The sequence below is a fragment of the Festucalex cinctus genome, chromosome 1 (assembly GCF_051991245.1).
Source record: "Festucalex cinctus isolate MCC-2025b chromosome 1, RoL_Fcin_1.0, whole genome shotgun sequence".
Lineage (NCBI taxonomy): Eukaryota > Metazoa > Chordata > Actinopteri > Syngnathiformes > Syngnathidae > Festucalex > Festucalex cinctus.
Window position 1 is genome coordinate 20,069,921 of NC_135411.1, and position 22,556 is coordinate 20,092,476.

Below are 22,556 nucleotides of genomic sequence, written 5' to 3' on the forward strand. Positions count from 1 at the left end.
GTGTAATTAAGGAACGTTGTAAAATGTCTGAAGTCCTCTTTTTTTATGTTTAACAAATATAAAACATCATAAATCATGCTGTTTCTACTAAGTACTGTCTCAAATGTTCTCCAATTTCGATGCTATAAATTAGGGCTGGGCAATAAATCTAATTAATTTGATACACCGTCATTTTAAAAAATCGAAATCGTTGAAAATTTTTGTTAAATCGTGAAATCGAGTTTTTTCTTCTGGATTAGAAAAAGCTGTTGTTCTTATGTTCTGTGACATCCAAATGCTTTTATGTGTTGTAATTTTGCACAAGTGGCAGAATGCTGGATGGGTGGTTTACAAGACATGTTTGCAATAGCTACCAACTACTTAATTGCATTTAAGCACAAACTATGAATGTTAAGTTCATGTTAAAACTAATCTAGAATCAGTATACGTTACTGGTGTCTCAACATTTTGCACAGGAATTATTTTTGAATAAGTGAAACCTTTAAATAAACATTTGTTGGATTTATTAGATTAAAATCGATTAAAATCGTAATCGTCCTGAATGACTGCAAAAATTTAGATTTTATTTTTTGGACATATCGCCCAGCCCTACTGTAAATGAGAAACATTTCTTGGGAGGAGCAATATGGCGGCCTTGCAGAGATCAGTGGGTAACAACTAGTGTTGTTCCGATACCGATACTGGTATCGGCAGAGGTGCTGATACTGCATTAAAACAGTTGTATCGGTATCGGTGACTACTCACAAGTAACATGCCGGTACCATTAATTCCAACGCTAATATAGGATTTTTGTATGCAGCATCTTGTGTCATGCTCGTGCACGACATTCACTGGTATGTGACATGTTCACTGCATGCCGATCTAAGATATACTATTGGCCCTTGAATGCTCTGAACCAATAGCAGGACAGCATTTTCATGTTGAGGAAACCCCCCCCCAAAAAACTCAAGTATCGGTATGGTATCGGTATCGGCCGATACTGCAAAGCTGGGTATCGGTAGCCAAAAAAACGGTATCGGAACAACACTAGTAACAACCAATCACAACTCATCTGTTTTCTGAGTTTGATCATGTGATGTTCACAAACTGAGCCGTGATTGGTTGTTCCCTGAGCCCTGAGCAGCTGTAATGTCATCTAAAGTGAAGTGCAAATGACAAAATGCCAGCCCCACGCCAAAAAATAAAAAATAAATAAATAAAAAATGGCCGCCCCCTGAGATGGATAAAAACAGGTGGATTTTAGTCTGATTAATTCAAATTCCACAAACACAATATTCAATAGAATACTGTGTTTAGACTAGTGGTGCTGCATAGTCAGTACATTGTAAAGATTTTTTTTTTCTTGACTTTTCCTATATTTAAAAATCCTATAACACTCTAATCACAGAAAAGTCAAAGAATTATTTTTGCTCTATCATGAGGCAAAATATGTAAATATTTCATAATGTGGCATTTTCTTGAAAACTGCAAGACATTGTGAACAAGTTTAATAAGCTTCTACTATTGAGTACGGACAGGAGTAATTACCATGAAGATCCATTTTATTTCGCTTCATTCGGGTTATGGTATCCTGTCAGTCTGCTCTCAGAAAGCTGCTTTCCCATCTCCCCCTCAAGCGTTATTTTGCCATTTAGCACAGTTTCTCCTCTTCGGGCCACTCGCCGTGTCCAATAAAAGATGTGTCTGTCTAAATAAATCCAATGTGAAGATGAGGACATTGTGATAAAGCTGATTTTCCTAATAACAGAGGGCAGAGGGGAGCCCTGAAGCTCTTGTCGCACCGTGGTTGAGTGCGAAGCTGAGATAGTCTCACATGCCATTAGGACGATGTGAGACGCGCACATCAAGTCCACTACTCTGGTGTCATGTGAGCAGCACGTCGAAGAGGCCTGGGGAATTGCTTTTCTCTACAGGTCACTCATGACTTCTTTTTTTTTTTTTTTTAACTTACACTACCTGTCTAATTTCTAATATAATAATTTACATCAACTGCTCAGTTGAACACAGTTGGCCACTTTGATTCATGGATAGTTTTTACTACCAGCTGATTGTGAGATATTTAGATATAAATAACAGTAATATATATTTGGAAATGAGTTGAGCCTGATGAATGTTGATGTCGTTTCGCAGAGTCCTTGACGCACTTGTTTTGGCATTGTTATATTGTGTCGTCCTTTTGGAGAGATGTTGAAAAAATGGTGGAGGAAATGGTTTGATGCCGAGAAGTAGATATCAATGTTGTGATGCTTGGGGACTTTATAAATTGCAGTGATGTTGAAAACATAATTATATTATTAGGAAAACAGTTTATGTTTAAAGCTATTGATAGATTTTCACATAACATAACAAATTTTAAAAGTTATATTAGGCAATATGGATCATTGGACTGGTACATGGCTTAAACAAACAAAGAAATAAAAAATTATTATAAGAAGGTGGAAAGTTCTAAATCAATGTTTAGGTCCAGATTAAGACTAATATGGATACCGTGGACTTTATTCTTTATTGATCATTTTTGTTATTGTTGCGCTGACTTTTGTGTAACTTGGCTTTTGTAATGCCAGTTGTTTGTTTTGTTTTAACTTTATAGTGGCTGTGTTTTTTTTAGAGCTGTCAAACGATTACATTTTTCAATCAGATTAATCACATCGTAGAATTTTGATAAATCATGATTAATCACTGACTTAAAAAAGCTTTTTTTTTTACCCAACATATTTTACCCGCTAAATTTGAAGCGCACTTGTTATGTGTTAATTTTTTCAACATTTAATGTTACGAGGACGTCTTCAAAAATTTATATCCACTGCACACGCGCATCCAGCTTTTTCTAATCAATTGCCGTATTTTCCGCCCTATAAGGCGCACCACATTATAAGGCGCACCTTCAATGAATGACATATTTTAAAACTTTGTCCATATATAAGGCGCACCGCATTAGGCGCAGCTTCAATGAATGACATATTTTAAAACTTTTTTCATAGATAAGGCGCTACTGTAGAGGCTGGGGTTACGTTATGCATCCATTAGATGGTGCTGCGCTAAAAGGAATGTCAACAAAACAGTCAGATAGGTCAGTCAAACTTTATTAATAGATTACAAACCAGCTTTTCTGACAACTCCATTCACTCTCAAAATGAATAAACAGCTGTATTATAATTTTTATTTTCTCTGAGGTAAAGTATTAGTATTAGCTAGTGATCCAAGATGGCGGGATCTTCTGCGCATGCGCGTCACCGATTGTGCAGGGTCACCAATAGCGTCTTGACAGCGAGACCTGTTGTGGCTCAATATTGATCCATATATAAGGCGCACTGGATTATAAGGCGCATGGTCAGCTTTTGAAAAAATTGAAGGCTTTTAGTCGTGAAAATACGGTAATTATTTGCATAATTTAAAATGGGGAAAAAATTACCTACGGCATACGTAAACATTTATTAAATGCTTTACTTTAATGCATGTAGTTATGTTTATTGCGCAAACTCCAACAGCTACCTTTAATGTAACCATCCACTGTCGGCTAAAAAGGATCATCTGTGGTCAAAATTAATAGTGTGATTAATCTGTGGTAATACAATGATTGATGAGATACTTTTTTTTGTGATTAATTAATTAGTTAACGCTTTAACTTTGACAGCGCTAGTTTTTTTTTTTTTTTTTTTGACTGAAAGAATGTTATTGCCCTTGTCTTTTGTTGTAACGTGTTAATGTTTGTAATATTTTTTGATGGTATTTTACGGTCTTGTGAGGGTAAACACCACCTGATCTGATTCGCTGCTTCTTATTCCCTTTAAATACAGATGTACCGTATTTTCCGCACTATAAGGCGCACCTAAAAGCCTTCAATTTTTTCAAAAGCTGACCAATGCGCCTTATAATCCAGTGCGCCTTATATATGGATCAATATTGAGCCACAACAGGTCTCGCTGTCAAGACGCTATTCGGTGACCCTGCACGATCGGTGACGTGCATGCGCAGAAGATCCCGCCATCTTGGATCGCTAGCTAATACTAATACTTTACCTCAGAGAAAATAATAAAACAGCTGTTTATTCATTTTGGAGGTTTGTAATCTATGAATAAAGTTTGACTGACCTATCTGACTGTTTTGTTGACATTCCCTTTAGCGCAGCACCATCTAATAGATGCATAACGTAACCCCAGCCTCTACTGTAGCGCATTATATATGGAAAAGGTTTGAAAATATGTCATACATTGAATGTGCGCCTTATAGTGCGGAAAATACGCTAATCCTTGACATGATCATTAAAGTCCTTGACATGGAGGAAGAAGGAACTGATTTGCTCAAGTCCCACGGCAGGTCGAAGCATACAAAGTCCGTTTATAAGGACGTGCAAGCAGACCTCCACGAGCAGATAAAGTAGGCCAGGTTGATCACACATCATTAAAGCGGAGACTTACTGGTGACCTTCTTCTACCCCAGTCGTTCATGTTCGTGTGAGAATCTGTCTTCTTGTGCCTCAAACAAATTCACCGAATTGATGTGGTTGCTGCAGGAGTAAAGTTGAGAAATATTTCTGCCTCTAAAATGTCAGCTGCACCGGCGCACGTCAAAGGCCCCAAACCGGAACGCCAAGCATGGCATTGAGAGATGAATCAAATTCCCAAACAGGCGCAATGAGGCGGCAGTTTTTCTACGCTGGAGAGCAGATGTGCCGTCTACCAAAATAGAGCCCATCATAATAAAATTCTAACCAGAGTGGGCTTTAACACATTGAGTCTGCCCTAAATCACACTTCATAACTATAGGGCGAAAAGGTAAAAACAAAAAGCCCATCAAAAATACAGCAAGTTTACTTTCTTTAGGTGTGTCTGTCCTGGTGACGCAACATACTACCAGAAAGATTGTTGATGTTTTGAAATCTCAGTTTGTGGTAATATAGAAGAAAATTGTCTTTCTTTGACTTTGACCCTGTGATGTTTTGTTCCTGAAAGGTTTTAAATGTTATGTTTTTGTGGTTGTGTATTTGTGTGCAGCCCTGCTGACTTGCCGTCCTGATGAGTTCCAGTGCGGTGATGGTTCTTGCATCCACGGCACCAAGCAGTGCAACAAGGTCAACGACTGCCCCGACCACAGCGACGAATCCGGCTGTGTCAACGGTGGGTTCTGTTTTTTGCCCCTCTTTGTTTTGTGTCTGTTTGCAGTCTTTTATATAAAGTGTTCATTTTGAATGCACCTGGTTATTTGTTCACTCTCCTGAGTGCTTTGCCTGCCTTTAAAGTCCTGTGCAAACAGATTCTCACACAATGTTTGGCTTTGTTTTGTACCTGTGTTGCAGCCACAAAATGTGAGGGCCCCCTGAAGTTCTTGTGCAAGAACGGAGAGTGTATTGATAGTTCCAAAGTGTGCGACTCTGTCAAGGACTGCAAGGACAGATCAGATGAGCCCAAGAAAGAGTGCGGTAAGAGGAGACTTGCCAGATTTTCTTGTTCTTCTTCTTCGCCTTTTTTCTTCTTCTCTTCTTCAACTTTCTTTCTTCTTTTCTTCTTCGCTTTCTTCTTTTTGTTCTTCTTCCCCTTCTTTTTGTTCTTTTCCTTCTTCTTCTTCTTCTTTTTCTTGTTCTTCTTCATCACTTAATTGTATTTGCAATAAATCATGGTCCTTGGAGTACAGGAACGACTTGTATGCAATGCATGGCGCCGTCCCACTCGCTAAACGAGCCTCACTTGAATACATTAATTTCTCTGGGTTATTTTTTGTCTCTATGGTGAAAAATGCAACAGTGTGAGTCTACACACACAAACATGTATGTACATTTTTTTTGTGCTTCTGACGTGCAACCGACTGGAAGTATTCAAGCAAACAAGGTAAACAAACATGGCGATGCAGCAAAGAAGCACACTTTTGGAGCAAGGAGTAAACTGACTACTTCATTTAGCGTAGAGGCTGACATGAATATAATGACTCTACAGTCAATAAAATGCCTTTTATTGACTGTAGAGAGTTAAAAGCGGAAATTATTTCTATTTGTGTGATGTTGTTACAAAACGTATTTTAAATGATCACAACTATTTAACACCAAACAAGTTTTCCCGAATATTTCAGAAAGGGAAATTTTGACCTTGAACTCGAATATTGACTGGGTGTAAAACATAGTTAGAGGAGCATAGTCAGCATTTGTTATTCTTTCTTTCCCACCCGGGACTCACACCGGTTGCGGCTGCGGTGCGTTCCGGCGACGCAACCAATTAGATTCCATTCATTCGAATGGTGAGAATTACACCGCTTGCGTTGCGTGTCGACTGCGTCTCAGCTGCGGCGTGCTGCAGCCCTCCCGCACGGATAGACCTATTTTCCATTTTTACCGGACGCCGCATCCGTCGGCCTCCGGCAAATGGCAAGTTAGCACAAAACACATCGAGCGGGACAGGAAGACCGACGCAGTTTCAAAATAAATGTCCGGTTCAGAATAAAACACTGGCCAGATCCTATTTCGCAAGCATGTCAGCAAAACTTGACGTGGGTGTAGCCGGGCCTGGAGTTAACTCATTTGCTCCCAATGACGTGTAAATACGTTTTTTTTGTTTTTTTTTTATGTTTTAAGTGTCCCAAAGAGAGCAGGTGGCAGCAGAGCAAAGGAGATCAACCAGGGCCATTTTGAAAAAAAAAAACAAGCTAAATTACTCACAATTTTAAATAGATTTGTGAAAACTGATGAAACTTAGCTCTCTTCTAATGCTAATTGCTGCAAAACTGAAACAGGTGCAAACATACTTTTTTTTTTTCCTGATGAAAGAAGAGACTAATCTTTCTTTCGACAGGTTCCCTGTTTTTATTGCAATAGAACACAATATTCTGTGGGCCTTGCAAAATCAATCAAAATCCAGTAAAACAGCCGGGAGCGAACGGGATTGCTTCTGTGAAAATGGCTGGGAATGAATGAGTTAACGTGCGAGGTGCTCATTCACGGTTTAGACACCAGCGAACATGGACGAAGAGAGGTTTATATTGGAGGTAGAAAGCCACAAAATAAAAGTCCACCTCTCTTTCTGCTTCTCTGTTGAGCACAGACTTTCTGTGTGTTTGTCGTTGTTTTGAATGCCACATGATCGCGCGCGGTCACGCGAGACACGGCGGGAAGTGGTCGGCGACGGAGCTGCCGGACCGCAGCTGTGCGGAGCCGGTGTGAGTTGGCCAAAAAAATTGACGCGTCCGGAGCACGCAGTCAAGACGCACCGCACACGCATCCGGTGTATTTCCGGGGTTAGCATGAGACAGATTAACTGTCCAAGTTTTGACAATAGAAAGTGTGTCATGGGACAGATGCTCATGTTTTCCCAAATGTTTGACAAGCAAATCTGAACTGTGAACTTGTACAGGCATTTGTTCATGTATATCAGCCTTGTACATTGAAAGAGCATTTACGCATTTTTTTTTTGTAAATGAATTCATTCGCATCATGTAGAATCGGCGTGTTTTTGTATGCTTCAACTAACTGACTGCAACTACGGAACATCCCTCCTGTTATCTCAGACTTCAGAGGCACACTCCAATTAGAGGAAGCCTCGCTGATCACAACAAGAGTTTGCTTGTTCTAATTACTTTCAAACTGAAGGCAAAAGTCGTGCGTGTTGGGTGATAATCTCCTTGTTCTACATCCTCTTTGCTGTCTGCACTTGATATCATCTCTTCATCAGGACAAGTCAGTGGACAAAAGCCAAAATGTTTTTACCCCATCCCTCTAACCCAAAAGTTCAATGTAATGTTATTCCTCGCAATGAAATCACATTGACGATGGAATGCTGACCTGTGCTCGGGAAGCTGATTATGAAATCATGAAACAAAGCTGGCATTATTGGGCGTATTTTTCTTTCATTTATCATCCCTCTGCCTTGTCTTCCTATGACCTTTTATTTCCCTCCTTCTGTCCTTCAACTGTTTTCTTCACAGGTTGGCAAAAAGTGTCTAAAAACACACGCGCACACGCACACACTTCGCTCATCGTTCTGTCCTCTGAACCATTCATTTCCAAGATGTTCTTCTGAACCCTCACATGCTAACAATACCGCACTGGAACACACTGACACAAAAGAGTGTCTGCATTTTCAAGAGGGAGAATAGATGCCATGCATTTCCCTCTGTACTTTCCCAGCTCATTAGAGATAATGGCATATACAGTGCAGACTCATTACTTAGCGAGCCTGTCGACTGTTAACATTGCACTCTCGATTCATGCTTTTCCCTGGGAGAAACTCTTAAAACTGGCCACTACGTAACGGGTTGTCATGGTGAAAAAGAGCTGGCGGAGGCGTTGCGAGAATGAAGAGGATGTCGGCGCCTGTAAATCACGGCGAGGCTTGATGGAATTTCTTGGAAAAATATATTTCCAGTTCCCCTCTGTAGCTCTTTAAGTGATATAGTCCAGGTCCAAGAAAGAGCAATTACTGATCATTGAAATTACTGTGATTGAGGCCTTTTCGTCTTTCTGCACTGAATCCTGAAGAGTATTGAAGGAGACCCGAGTGCTGTCACTCATCCAACTGTGAGTTGAGAATTTAGTTGGGACTGCTGATCTGCTCGATGTCTCCTAGCATTTCCTATGTATTGCAGTCTACAACTTCTCCATATGTTTTTGACACACATTTACTCCCTCATAATGTATCCGATTCGCACTGTTTCAAATTCAGCATGATCCAAAAATTCATGCCACCCTGGGTACTGTTTTTCTCATTCTAGAAATGTACAGTCAGTGTACATCAGGGGTGTCAAACATAAGGCCCGCGGGCCGGATCAGGCCCGCAAAGGGGTTTAATCTGGCCCGCGAGATGATTTTGTAAAGTAAAAAAAATAAATAAATAAAATTGTAATGCCAGACTAATAAATCAGACGGCCACAATCCAAACATAAATTCGTAATCTCACAAGCATTCCTCGGATGAGCAATGCAACTTGTACAAGGAATCGTCCTCGAGTCATTATTTTACACACAACCTAAAGTAACGGTTTGTTTAAATTTTTCTGAAAAAAAAATATAAAATCATAGACCGACAAACGTGTAAATACGACACAAATTCAATTACTGGTAAGACAAATACAAATGAGAAAAATTAACATCCTTATATCTTCATTAATTGTGCCATACATTGCATTCTGTGAACAATATATATGCAAAACTGGTAGATTTAAGACATGCGGAACTCATACAGGAAAGTGTTGCCGTGTTCCATTGGCATTCGTGTTACTTTTTTGGAACAATAGATTACAGCTGAGCTCCGTAATTTAGGGCTGGTCCACAAATAGCGAAAATCTGCGTAGAATTGATGGCAATTGTTTTTATGTTATATACCATTATTTTACTGATTCGGCCCACTTGGTCATATATTTTCCTCCATGTGGCCCCTGAGCTAATATGAGTTTGACCCCCCTGGTGTACATTGTTTTCTCACACTGACGTATTTTCCATCAAACATTCCCCGTTCATTTTCAATGGGACAGTGAACATTTAATAGCACTCATCATTAGGGATGCAAAGATAAGGGCAATATCGTGATATCATGATATTAAAACTGCCACAATATCGTCATCGTCATGTTCACAATATTTAAAGGGAACACATCTGTTAAAAAAAAAGTCAGGTTGATTTCCATTTGTGCAGTACTAGCACCCTCTCGTGGCTATTTTATTAGTGCAATTTAATTTTCATTCGGGATTTTTTGGCCTTCTATGTTTAAAATCTGTGCTAATTGTCAGATGAAGGGGAACTTAACCCTTTAATGCACAACATATTCACACCCCTTCTAATGCACAACTTGGTTGGGTCACTTTTGACCCATGTTGTGATCAAAGGGTTTGCTTGTGAAGCTATCAATGTATGCTTACATTAGCAAGTAAGTGCCTCAATATTGTTATTAGAGATTGTAGGTGGTTTGTATGCATTGCTGTGACCTTTTTTAAATATCCCCCCCACCCCCCCACACACACACAGTTTTAGTCTGAGCTCTCTTTTGTTACAATATTGTGATATTTTAAATATAGCCAACGCCCTCACAATATCATGGTAATTATCGTATCGTGACCTTTATATCGTGATATTATCATATCGTGATGTTTGGATATCGTTACATCCCTACTCATTATTCCAGATCATTCAATACCATTCCACATCATTTCATGGCCTCCAATGTTCATTGAATGTTTAATGTTCATTACTGTCTATTGTTGGTGTGTCCTTTGGACAAAACATTGATCGTTGAACATATTTACCAATATATTGTTCCCTCGCTATAATGTGGTTCACTTTTCGCAGCCTCACTGTTTCACAGATATTTTTAGTGCAATTTTGCATGTATTTTAATTTTTTTTTTTACAGTAATGTACTAATTTTATGACATTTATGAAGGTTTAAACGAGAGAAATGTGAGAAAATGTAAATGCCTCAATGATAAAAGTGTATAAACTGTGTGGTGAGGGGTTTTAGAGCCTTACCGTATTTTTCGGATTATACGTTGCTCCGGATTATAAATCAAACCAGCCAAAAAATGCATAATTAAGAAGGAAAAAACATATATATAAGTCGCACTGGAGTATAAGTCACATTTTTGGGGGAAATTTATTTGGTAAAATCCAACACCAAAAATATACATGTCATCTTGAAAGGCAATTTAAAATAAAAATAAAAGAGAGAACAACAGGCTGAATAAGTGTACGGTACACTAACGTTACATGACTGACATGCCTGGTACTGTCAGTAACGACGTAACATATTAAGAGTTTGTAGCGAGCCGTGACGGGAGTCGGAGGCGGAGTGTTGAAGCACGGAGCCAAAGGCTGGCGTTTTATTGACATCAGCTTCTGAGGTCTTAACAGCAACTCCCCACTCAGCTAGAAGCTAACAGGCTAACTCCCCTTTTCCACATAACAAAACCTTCCCACCCGGAACTCTCCCTTCGTCCCAACGTTCCGTGAGTGAATTATGTTCCCATCACTACAAGTTATTCATATAACTCTAGCATAAAGAACATGCTAACAAGTTTACCAAACTATCAGTTTCACTACAAATCACTAAATCCAATGAAATCTTCATCCTCGGTGTCACTTTTAAACAACTCCCCCAACTCGGGAGGTAGACGATGCGCCGCTTCCTCGTCTACCGGCAATGTTGAACTTATCAACACAGGCCTAGAGCACCCTCTTGCGGTTTAGTGTGAAAATAACATGTAAATGATATAATAATGTGTTAATTTCACACATAAGTCTCACCAGAGTATAAGTCGCACCCCCGGACAAACTATGAAAGAAACTGCGACTTATAATCCGAAAAATATGGTAAACATTTATAATGAATGTAAAACATAAAGCTAACTACTTTGCGGATTTCATTTATTGCGGGTATATTTTGGAACCTAACCCCAGCGGAGAACAAGGGAACATGTATACCATATCATTCAATATATATCCAGTAAAGTCAATATTATTTCACATCCTTTAATGTCTTTCAATATCATTCATTACTGTTCCACATCATCTGACTGCTTTCAACATGGCAGCTTTGGTTCAGTTGATAGTGCAGATTGTCCAGTACACAAGAAGTTGTGCATTATATTCCGGCTTACACGGGTCCATGTCATGTAATATTGTTCAATTATATTTAATATCTTTTTACATAATTCATATATTTCATTATCATTCATAAGCATTACACATCATTACATGTTTATTTTTTTGTCATTCAGCATTCACACACAATTTCTCCAGAATATTTAAAAGGATGGTTAATCTTGTTTTGGTTGTCATTCGATTGTGCCGGGGTACCTATTGTCGTGTCTACTAACTGACAACTGTATACATACAGGTGAAGGTCAAAATATATTGTAGAACTTACAAGAGGAGCTTGATTCTCAGTGATGCAGCAAAATGGACACACAAGTGCTTGTAAATTCATGAAAGTGCAACCACAGAACAAAGTTTCTATTATAGACTCTCTCTCTCTAATGTACTGAATGAAGCCCTGCTCTCAATAGCAGACTGAGTGGGTAACAAATAAAGAGCAGTGGCAAATGTATTAAATTAAGGAGGCTGTTGGCAGTGTTAAATATTCATGGTCTCATTTTTTGGAGTGTTGTTTCTTTAGTAGTTTAATCCATTTTCTCTTTATCGCCCCAGCGCAGTCGTCAGTCGTTTATTTTGCAGCCGTGCACATTTGTTGGTACAAAGCCTACATGCAAATCTTGACTCTGCCTACCAATGTTGGAGGGATTTTTACAATTATTTTTTTTCATCTGGTCTGGTTCAACTGGTTTCTCATCTTGATTCATGTATTTACTGATCGTGTCAAGGAAAAATGTGGTTTTCAAAGGATTAGGTTTACTTAAAATAGTGAAGACAAACATAGAGGTGGGCGCGTTAATGAATTTTGATCACCCTTCATTCGGCAATTTTCAACAGTGGAGGCACAACTTCTGTTATTGTCAATCCAACAATATTTCAAGCTGAATTGTAATCGTCAATTTGTCAATGTGATTTTAACTGGGCTTTCGTCATCGCTTAAATTACAGCCGCTATTTTGGGACCGACAGTAGGGGTGTGCCAAAAAATCGATTCATAAAAGAATCGAGATTCTCTTATTAATCTAATCGATATGAATATCCAAAAAATCGATTTTATTTAAATTAGAAATGAAGAAGAAGGGGAAAAGGCAGTTGTAGCCCACATGCTGTTTTTGTGGAAAAAGGCACTTACAATACAAAATTAATAAATGTTTAAAAAAAAAAAAAAGACACTTTAATGTCTCCATTTGTCCATTTTGTCTTGCGAAGCAGACTGGAGTAGATCATGACAATGTTGTGCAGATCTGTAAATTGAAGCAGAAATCATTTGTCAATCAAATAATTTTTAATCGATTCGAAAATCGATTCTGAATCGAATCGTAGACCCAAAAATCGTAATCGAATTGAATCGTGAGACAGTCAAATATTTCCAGCCCTACCCGACAGGAAAATTCATGGGCGCAGTCTGTCAATCGTTTAACCACGCTTCCGTCATGCTAAATTACACTTTCTCACCAATATTTTCCTCTCGAGATTATTTGTTACTATTCTTTTCCTCACTAATGTCGCCATGTGCTGTATTGTATGTGCATCATAACTGCAACCAATGAAACCGCACGGCGCACGTGGCCAACAGACTCTACTTCCCCTTTTTAGGACCCTTAGCTGTTCAATAACCTGCCTGATGTAAAATGGTGCACCGAAGCTGTCTAACAACGTGCCTGATGTAAAATAAACTAACTGAGCACTAAACTAATGCTTGCTTAAACGTAACAATAACGAGGATGGTACAATAGGAGGAAAACATTATTATTACGGTTTGTAGTCACCAGAGTTCTACAACAAGGCCAGCTATCAGTATTGGGACCGAGCCAGAAAAGAGACGGCTTGGAGAATTGTGAACCAGGAAGTTAGCATTCCTGGTAGGCTACGTGTAAGGAGAAATAGAGTCTCAGGAAAGAAGTGAAAATATTCTGCAGTCCGTCAGTGGAATGGGCGAGTGTTTCCGTCATTAGTCAGCGAAACGGCCATCTGTCATTATCGGACTGAGAAGGGCTATTCGTAGTGACCCGGTTATTGATGATTACATTGACGGATTGATGGACCTTCCGTCAATATTGACAGAATGCACACTTATGAAAGTGCAAAGAATGGTACATAGCCTGTTGCTGTTTACTGTTTTCCTCTGTCAAAATGAGTGCTTAGAAAAATGTATTTCTATTTAAGTCTAAATGGCGGACATCCTAGGGTTGAAGAAAATAACTCCGTATCCGATGAGTTACTAATGGGACATCAATTCCGTCACATCCCACTTCCCATTTTAGCTTCTTCTATTTAATGAGACTGAATTCAAGCAGCACATCAGGTCTCCGGTGCTGTCTCACTCCATAACTGCATCTCGGTATCTCTGCTCACAGCCCACGTCGTCAGTGCGTGAACCGATCAGTGATAATGAGTCTCTTTGATTCGCGGTGGAAAGAGAGCTGGCAGTACAAGAACGGCGATAACGTGACATTGTTTGAAAACGAGTTCCTCATGTTCTTATATCTTACCCAACATCAGACTTTTTTTCTTTTTTTCTTTTTGCCGTACCATGTGAGGCTGAGACATGATTTGCATGAATCCATTGAGTACTGTACTGTGTTTCTTATTGGCTGCGTTATTTATTTTTCTAGGGCTTAATGAATGTATGATAAACAACGGCGGCTGCTCTCACGTCTGCATGGATCGACCGATTGGGTTTGAATGTCAGTGCCCCACTGGCTACCAGCTACTGGACAAGAAGACTTGTGGAGGTATTTTTACAACGACAGTGTCATTTTTTGGTTCTGTTTGGGTTGGGTTTTGCTTTGTTTTTGTTGGGGTTCTAGTTTTGAGTTTGTCATGTTTATGTTCTGCTTTCCTTGTCTTCCCTGGTCTTTTTAAGCCTTGTCATGTCCACCTGTGTTTGCCTGCCCTTCCTCATGTGTCAACCAATCAGCACCCCCTGCCCCTTGTGTCTTGCCCAGCTGTGTCTAATCATTCTCAATTAGTGTGTGTACTTAGTTATCGTTTTCGCTTCAGTTCTTGTCGGTTCATTGTTCTTGTTTCCACACGTCCATGCTGCCATTTTGTCTTGTACCGTTTTCCCCTTCTGTATTTTGTTATTCTTAGTTACCAAGTACCCTGTTTGCCACTTTTGTTTGATTAAATTTACTCCTTTTTGAGCACCTCTGCCTCCGTGACTTGTTCGCCTCCTGCACTTGGGTCCTCCACACTTCATGGCCGTGACAGACAGTATGTTGACTAGGGGTGTGAATTGCCTAGTACCTGACGATTCGATTCGTATCACGATTCACAGGTCACGATTCGATTCGATACCGATTAATCCCGATACGAATGGTCACGATTCGATACCGATTAATCCCGATACGAATTTATAAGTCGGTTGTTGCGATTTTTTTCCATTCAAATTTAGAAAATACTATCAGTAAATTTGTACATGTACACTGTAAGATTTGTATGAATATATTTATCTAAAACTTGAGGCTTATAACCGTGAGCCACTGTACACAAACAGTTTGCAATCTGTTTCACATTTGAACAGCATTAAAATAAAAATATTAAGGCTTAATGTGCCGTTCATATAACATTCTTCCATGCTCAAGGTGTGAATCCTAAAAAAAAAAAAAAAAATTCGATTCTGCCGATTATTGAATCGATTCGAGAATCGCGCGATGTAGTATCGCGATATATCGCCGAATCGATTTTTTTTTAACACCCCTAATGTTGACTAACAGAGTGTGTGTTGCTTTTAGGGTTGCCAACTGTCCCGGATTATCCGGGACGCCCCGTATTTTGGGCTAAATTATTATGTCCCGTACGGGACCTCAAAAGTCCCGTAAATAATTCTCAATTCTTTCACTAAATGCAGCAAACGGCATCTTTGTCATTTTTGGACCACGGCTGCTCCCGTAGGTTGACAGGTGACAAGAACGTATGCGGCTGCGAACGTATCAGCGGGAGCAATACAAGATGTATTCGCGTACTATTTATGAACAAATACTGCGAGAATTTAGCTTGCTGGCAAGTTTTGCAATCAGCGCTTAACAGAGCAAACCGCACTCTACAGGTCCTAGATCAGCTAAAACGGCAATGTCCAGAAGCTCGGCACCTGTCAGCCAATCACAGGCATCAGGCATTGTCACATGCATTTTTTGTAGTGGCTTATGCTGCACAAGTGGCTAGATAATAATAATAATAATAATAATAATAATAATGTGTAGTGTTGTCTGGTCGGTTAGGTAGAGAGAATGGATAAACCTGTAAGAAAGAAAAGACTGTGCTGTTACAAGTATCCATGGGAAAAGTAAATTTGCTGAGTCACGCTCCTCTTTTGCATTTAAAAAAAAAAAAAATTTGGCACCTGTTTTTTTTTTTTTTTTTTTTTAGACAAATTGTGGTTTCTTTGAGGTTTTGTATGAGGTTACATAATGATGGCCTGCAGTAAGGATTAAAGGGAATGTACAAACTTTGTACATACGCTGATTTCACACATCATGCTCACACCACCATGACACCGTGCCGTGCACCTGTCCCTTATTTTGGGATGATAAAGTTGGCAACCCTAGTTGCTTTAGCAGCTCTATTATCTTTGCTCTGTCCCATTCCTTTTAACACAAATGTTTTCAAGAGTAGAAGATTGGAGTAGTTGACATTAGAATGTCATCTAGAATGTCTTCTTTCCATCAATTACCAAATTCAGCACCACATCATCACCTAATACAGTTCTTGTCTTTCGGAAATGCATTACTTTGCTTAGACTTTAGTCAGGCACTCATCTGGTGGTGTTCCTGAGGGTGAATCAATCACTTTCTGTCTGTGCCTGACGGTCCTGCAGCTGATTGATAACCTCTCCTTCCTCTCCTCCCCGCAGACATTGATGAATGTGAGAACCCGGATGCCTGCAGCCAGATCTGCATCAACTACAAGGGGGATTTTAAGTGTGAATGTTATGAAGGGTATGAGATGGATCCCGTCACCAAGACCTGCAAGGCAGAGGGTGAGTGCTAAATCATTAATTGAGAAAAAGAGCAGCTTGTGTGACATGATAGGATTTACATTGAGGGATTTTTATAGATGAGGCTCATTTATAATCTGACGCACCAATTCCACTTGAGAAAAAACTAAAAACAAAAAAAAAGTTCAGCTTTTTGCCTCACTTTCTGAGCTTCTTTCGGCAGTACAGAATTTTAGCTGACTGTTCAGGCATTTTTAAATGTAGTCTCAGTTTTAGTCCAGTTTCAATCACGCTTGTTGTCATACTCAACTCAACCTCATCCCGTTTTTATTTAGTAAGTGGTTAAGAACATGTATGGATGGATGGATGGATGGATAGTTTTAGTCAACAAAAGCTGTCTACGTTTTAGTCAGGACTATTTTTTTTTTTACCCTTGCATATTGTCAGCACATAATGTTGAACATTTCGGATCTATAACTATTTCACATGAAATTTTCTCTCATCTTTTTGATGAGAAACAACTTCACACACACAATTACAGTATATCAACAAGAGGCTGCTATGGCTCCATGCTATGACCTAGTAAATTAGCCAGAATTGGTTAGCTGTCAGATTAACATTAATTGTTGGAACGTAATAATGTTACGTTATAACTATAATTTACTTTGTTTTTAACGTTGAAGAGACAGGTTTTTACAAAATCATATAATTTTCCTCTTGTTTTTGTTTGATTTTAGTCCAGTTTTTATTAAGTAAAGTACATTTTCGTCTCATTTTAATTAGTTGTTAATAGTTATTAATCAGGGTTTTAGTCTAGTCTAGTTTTTGTCCGGTGAAAAACGTGTGTTGATGAAAATATATTTTTTTAGTTTTCGTTAACAAAATAAACACGAGCGTTCTGCACTCCCAAACCAGTGACGAGGTCACGGTGGAGGTTCGATCCGCAAGGAGATCTTGGGGCAAAAAAAGTTTGGGCTTAGAACATTATGTCAAAAGAAAGTTTTGTTTTTTAGATTTTATTTTCTACCCATACATATGAGGCACACTTTAAAATAGTTATGGCATCTTCGAGTAAACTGAGTATAATTTAAGTACCTCGAGGCTGGGCCGAGTGTCCTCTTTTTTTTTTTTTTTTTTTTTTTAAATTAAAATCATATTAGTCTTAAATATTTGTGTGAGTGCAAAATTTTAAGAGGCCCTCTAACAGGTATCATTTTTATGTTTTAAAACAAATTGGCCAGCTCTTGGTTATATCGTTAAATTTAACTCATTCACTGCCATTGACGGAAAAAGTCGTCAATGTCAAAGCTTTTGCTGGACTGGCAGTGAATGTGTTAAGGTATTTCCTCTATAATTACTTTGCTTCAGTGGTATGATAACATTGTTCCAGAGTGTCAAACTCACAAAACAACCAATCATGTGTGGTTCTTGTAATTACTGTGCACAAGGTAATTCGATACGGTTACCGGTGGAGCCAGGTCTCGAATTGAAAAATATGTAAACAGGTCCACAAGTGACACGTTCAGTCGTGCTTAGTTAAGATTCAGCATAAAAAGTCTTTAGGGAAAACTTGATGAGCCATGGTGAGTACTAATCACATTTAAACTGTTCTCCAGTTTATTATAGTTTTGTGCTGAACAAAGCGGACTGATGAAAAGCCAATTCGTGTGTTATGACCTCCAGCCATGAGCAATATTTAGTCAGGATTACAAAAAGATGCCAGCTTCTGTTTACACACTCCTCCTAAATTGTTTCTTAATTGGTTAGATGGAGTCAAATGAAATGCTGCCACTTACAGTCGGCCCTGTGGCTCTCAGCCGCTGTCATTTCCTTTCGTGCAATTAAGCTAAGCTGATTTTTCGTCCAATAGATTGCAGCACTGTGTTCTTATGAGTGTGTAGATTGTGTCCTATGCGTGTGTTTAGCTTGATGATGCCAGGGGACAACTAAATGCCTAAATGCGTGTCAAGAGCAGCACAGATGCTGCAGCTCCACGCTGGTTCGAGTGAAGGGGTACTGCTGTGGTGGTCCTTCAAACCAGCAGGGGATCATTTGCTTGTCATTGAAATGGACACTTTTGAAAAACTCCCGTTCAACAGCAGTAGCTAGCAGGAAAATGTCGGAAAGGGAAACATTTTTGAGCGTGATACGACAATCTTTGACACAGACTGTCTGAAGGAAAACAGGGGCAAGTGAGTCATTAAGGACAGAATCTCATGTCTGCCTCTGGAGAAAAGTGCACTTCAGCTGCCATCCTATTACCACGCAGTGGTAAAAGCATGGGTCAGTAAACATTCTGCTCAGACAAACCATTTGGCTTTTTCCCGGCTGGCTGGAATGAAAAAGCCAAACAACAACAACACGTTGTAAATGCGCCGCAAGATTGTGTTCAATCGAGGGTCTAATTAAAATGCGAGCTGGGCGACCTCATCACAAACAGAGGCTCTAAAAATAGGCTCGACTATCCCCCAAATTGCGACAAGGACACACTTGGGTGAAGACAATTGTTGCTAATGGATATGTGTGCTAATGACATAACAAAGCTTCTGCATACACAACCTCAATTATATGCAGTGTCTACCTGACACCAAAGGCCTACTTATATTTCACTTCTTCACTTTTCTAATCTGATAGATTACTCCTCTGGAGTACCAAATTTAAGCTTTAACGTGATTTCTTTCATGCAGCATACGTCAATTTTTGTAATTTGTAGTTTCAAATGTTGACTTTATGATTGTTTAAACTCAATTATTTGAGATAAGAAAAGCTCTACAGTTCTTGTGTAATACCTATCCAGAGAAATTTTTGGAAGTCACGAAGGACAAAATATTGAGAATTGGCCTAACGCATTGGTGTCCAAACTACGGCCCGGGGGCCATTTGCGGCCAGCCGTCCATTTTTCAGTGGCCCGCGACATATGCTAAAAAGGGCATTTGATTCAGTTCAAATAAAATAAACAAAACAAAAATGTTTGGAGATGGTCAAAGTAAGAAGGGAGGGTATCGAAAAACAGGTGCCATTAAAGGTTATTTTAGTTAACTAAAACTAATGAAAAAACTAAAATTACAATTCATTCAACAATATTGTTACCGAAATAAACTAAAAACGAAAATGCTTTTTAAAAAACGAAAACTAACTGAAACTACATTTTATGTTTACAAAATTAACTAAAACTAACTATAATTATAGCAAACGTCCTTCATTTTAGTCTTTGGTAATTAATTTAATGCATCAGACTTTGGGTATGGTTTCAAATGTGATTTTTAGTAGATTTATTTTGATATAAATCCGAATAATGACAATTGAAAGTATGTCACACAGAAGTGACATCATCTAGCAGCAGCCAATAGAAAAGCACCACAAGATGTCGTCCTTGCGCCCATGGTGTTTTTTAAATATTGAGCACAAGTAATACACGTTTAAAAAAAAACAAAAAAAAACTAATGCTAATACTGAAACTAACAAACTAAACTAAAACTAAGCATTTTTCAAAGAACAAAACTAATAAAAACTAACAGAACCACCCTGAAAATGAATAAAAACTAGCTCAAATAAAAACATCCAAAACTATAATAACCCTACTGCCATATTATAAATAAACTGGTTTATATGCTGTAGCATTTTTCTAAATATGCAAAAGCACAAAAAAATTATTTGTACAATTTTTAGGACTAAACACAATTTCTCTTCATAACATTATGTGGCCCTTGCGTCCTTCTGATTTTCTGTATGTGGCCCTCAAATGAAAAAGTTTGGACACCCCTGGCCTAACGGAACAAGAAATAGTGAAAAAGGGAGAATGATATTATCTAATTGTACAAAAAGATAATTTCCAGCTACAGTACATGTTTTATTCATCATGTGGATACATGTATACCGTACATGTGTGTACGTTTACATTGTTGGCCTTTCCCTTCCTTTCTGCAACAAGCAAATCATTCATAATATAAACCTTGGCTTGGAGAAAAGTTATAGTTTATGGTCATGAGATTGTGATTGAGGTTATCTTTCATCCATTTTTTTATACGCCGCTTCATGGCGCAAATGTACTTTCTGCCATGTCGAGACTCGAGTGCGATGCCGCATTTAATGGGAATGAAAGGAGCCGCTTTGACTGGCCACGATTGGAAGTTGGCTGTGACCACTCCCAAAGTGGCAGAGCCCTCCCTATCATAGATTCGCTGGCCTGCGCTTTTCTGTGAAATTACCAGCATCAGGTCTAACCCGCCCCTGCACAGAATTACACTGCACGCTGAGCAAGATTTACACTAGTAACAAAAATATAGTCCTGCATGTCTACTGAGCCAAGCACATTAAATATGTTTGATCTGAGACACCTTTATATTTGTTCTTTTAATTTTACTATATTAATAGATAGGCAGTAATATTATATTCTGATATTTTTTTGGCATGCATTTCATTTTCGACAGTCACAGTTCGACCTTCATAATAAGGTTTGTCACCAAGAACTCAATAGTATATATTTTTTTAATCCACTGGGGATATATTACCCAAACTGTAGCTGCTTCATTTTTTGCAGTAATAACCTTGATTTATCTTGAAAAAGGACCACCTATGATGACAAGTACTGTCACAAAGATACATGTAAAATAAATGATCCAAAAACTGTGAATTATCCCGTTTTTTCTTAAGAGTTAGCATTTGAAGAGTAGAAGGCCGAGAATGTTTCTTCTTTTGTGTGCAGGAAAAAGCCCTTATCTACTGTTCACCAATCGACATGAGATCCGACGCATTGACTTGGTTAAGAGAGACTACAGCCAGGTGGTTTCAACACAGAAGAACACCGTGGCTCTCGACCTCGATGTGGCTAACAACCGAGTCTTCTGGTGTGATCGTTTTCATCGGAAAATCTACAGGTATGACTGTAACACAAAGTGCTGATTGATTGAGTTGTTAGCGTTTCATTTTGAATCTTATTTTTTTGTCATTAAATTGGGCAAATCTTGGCTGTGGTCTCCTATTACGTTTGACCCCTTGTGGCTATCCCTAATTCATTTTCTCCCTGGAGTGAATTCTAATTGGAACAGCATGTTCTTTTTTTTTTTAATATCAAATGGGGATCTCTGGGGATAATAAAGGGAAGTTGCTGCTTGGGAACATGTGTGGCCGGCCCTCACCTCACACCTCTGTCATGGTGACATCATTTGCAACGGGGGACCGCCCCTGAGCGAGACCTTGTCTATTCTGATAAGTGGTCCAAGAGGGACTCTAACCCCTGCTTGAACCTGCTCAGTGCTTAGCTCAAGGCTTCAGCGTCAATCAAACATAATGTAAAATAGGTTTCGCCATAAATAAAACCTTTCATTTGACCTGTAATAAATTAATTTGCTTCCATTTCAGTTTTATGGTGCTTGAAAGCCTCCTAAACTCTAAAAACAGTTGGGTCAAGAGTAACCCAATTATGGATCAAAAATGGATCGATCCACTATATGGTTCAATTTGACCCAATTGTTTTATCCAAAATGACCCAATTTTTGACCCAATGCTGGGTCAAATTGACCCAAGTAGAGGATCTGACTCATCTGTATAGGTCGTTATCTACAAAATGACAATAAATAAATAAATAAATAAATAAATAAATACATGAATGACCTATTGAAGGGTCAAATTGATCCAAGTAGAAGATCTGACCCAACTTTTTGGTTTGTTTTATAATAATAATAATAATAATAATAATAATAATAATGACCTAATTTTTAACCCAAAGTTGTGTCAAATTGACCCAACTTTCTGGGTTGTTTTTTCCAAAATGTGACCCCATTTTGACCCAATGTTGGGTCAAATTGACGAAACTTTGGGTTAAAAATTGGGTCATTATTAGTTTTTTTTTTTTTTTTTTTTTTTTATAAAAAAAAGTTTGGTCAGATCTTCTACTTGGATATATTTGACCCAACATTGGTTCTTTTTTTTTTTTTTTCTTTTTTTTCCTTTAGTCATTTTGTAGATAACGACCTATAAGTAGAGGATCTGACCTAACTTTATGAGTTGTTATATACAAAATGACCCTTGTTTTGTGCAAAACAATCCAGAAAG

General features: G+C 38.6%; 1 protein-coding gene across 2 annotated transcripts in view; it reads left to right on the plus strand.

Moving 5' to 3' along the window:
- The window catches only part of LOC144018944 (low-density lipoprotein receptor-related protein 8-like), a 106,077-nt gene that overhangs the window by 63,805 nt on the left and 19,716 nt on the right, over nucleotides 1-22,556 (plus strand). For both annotated transcript variants that reach the window (XM_077521638.1, XM_077521648.1), the window contains exons 6-10: nucleotides 4,995-5,117; nucleotides 5,297-5,419; nucleotides 14,179-14,298; nucleotides 16,419-16,544; nucleotides 21,208-21,379. In XM_077521638.1, coding sequence (XP_077377764.1) covers nucleotides 4,995-5,117; nucleotides 5,297-5,419; nucleotides 14,179-14,298; nucleotides 16,419-16,544; nucleotides 21,208-21,379 — 664 coding nt within the window. The remainder of the gene's footprint in view (nucleotides 1-4,994; nucleotides 5,118-5,296; nucleotides 5,420-14,178; nucleotides 14,299-16,418; nucleotides 16,545-21,207; nucleotides 21,380-22,556) is intronic.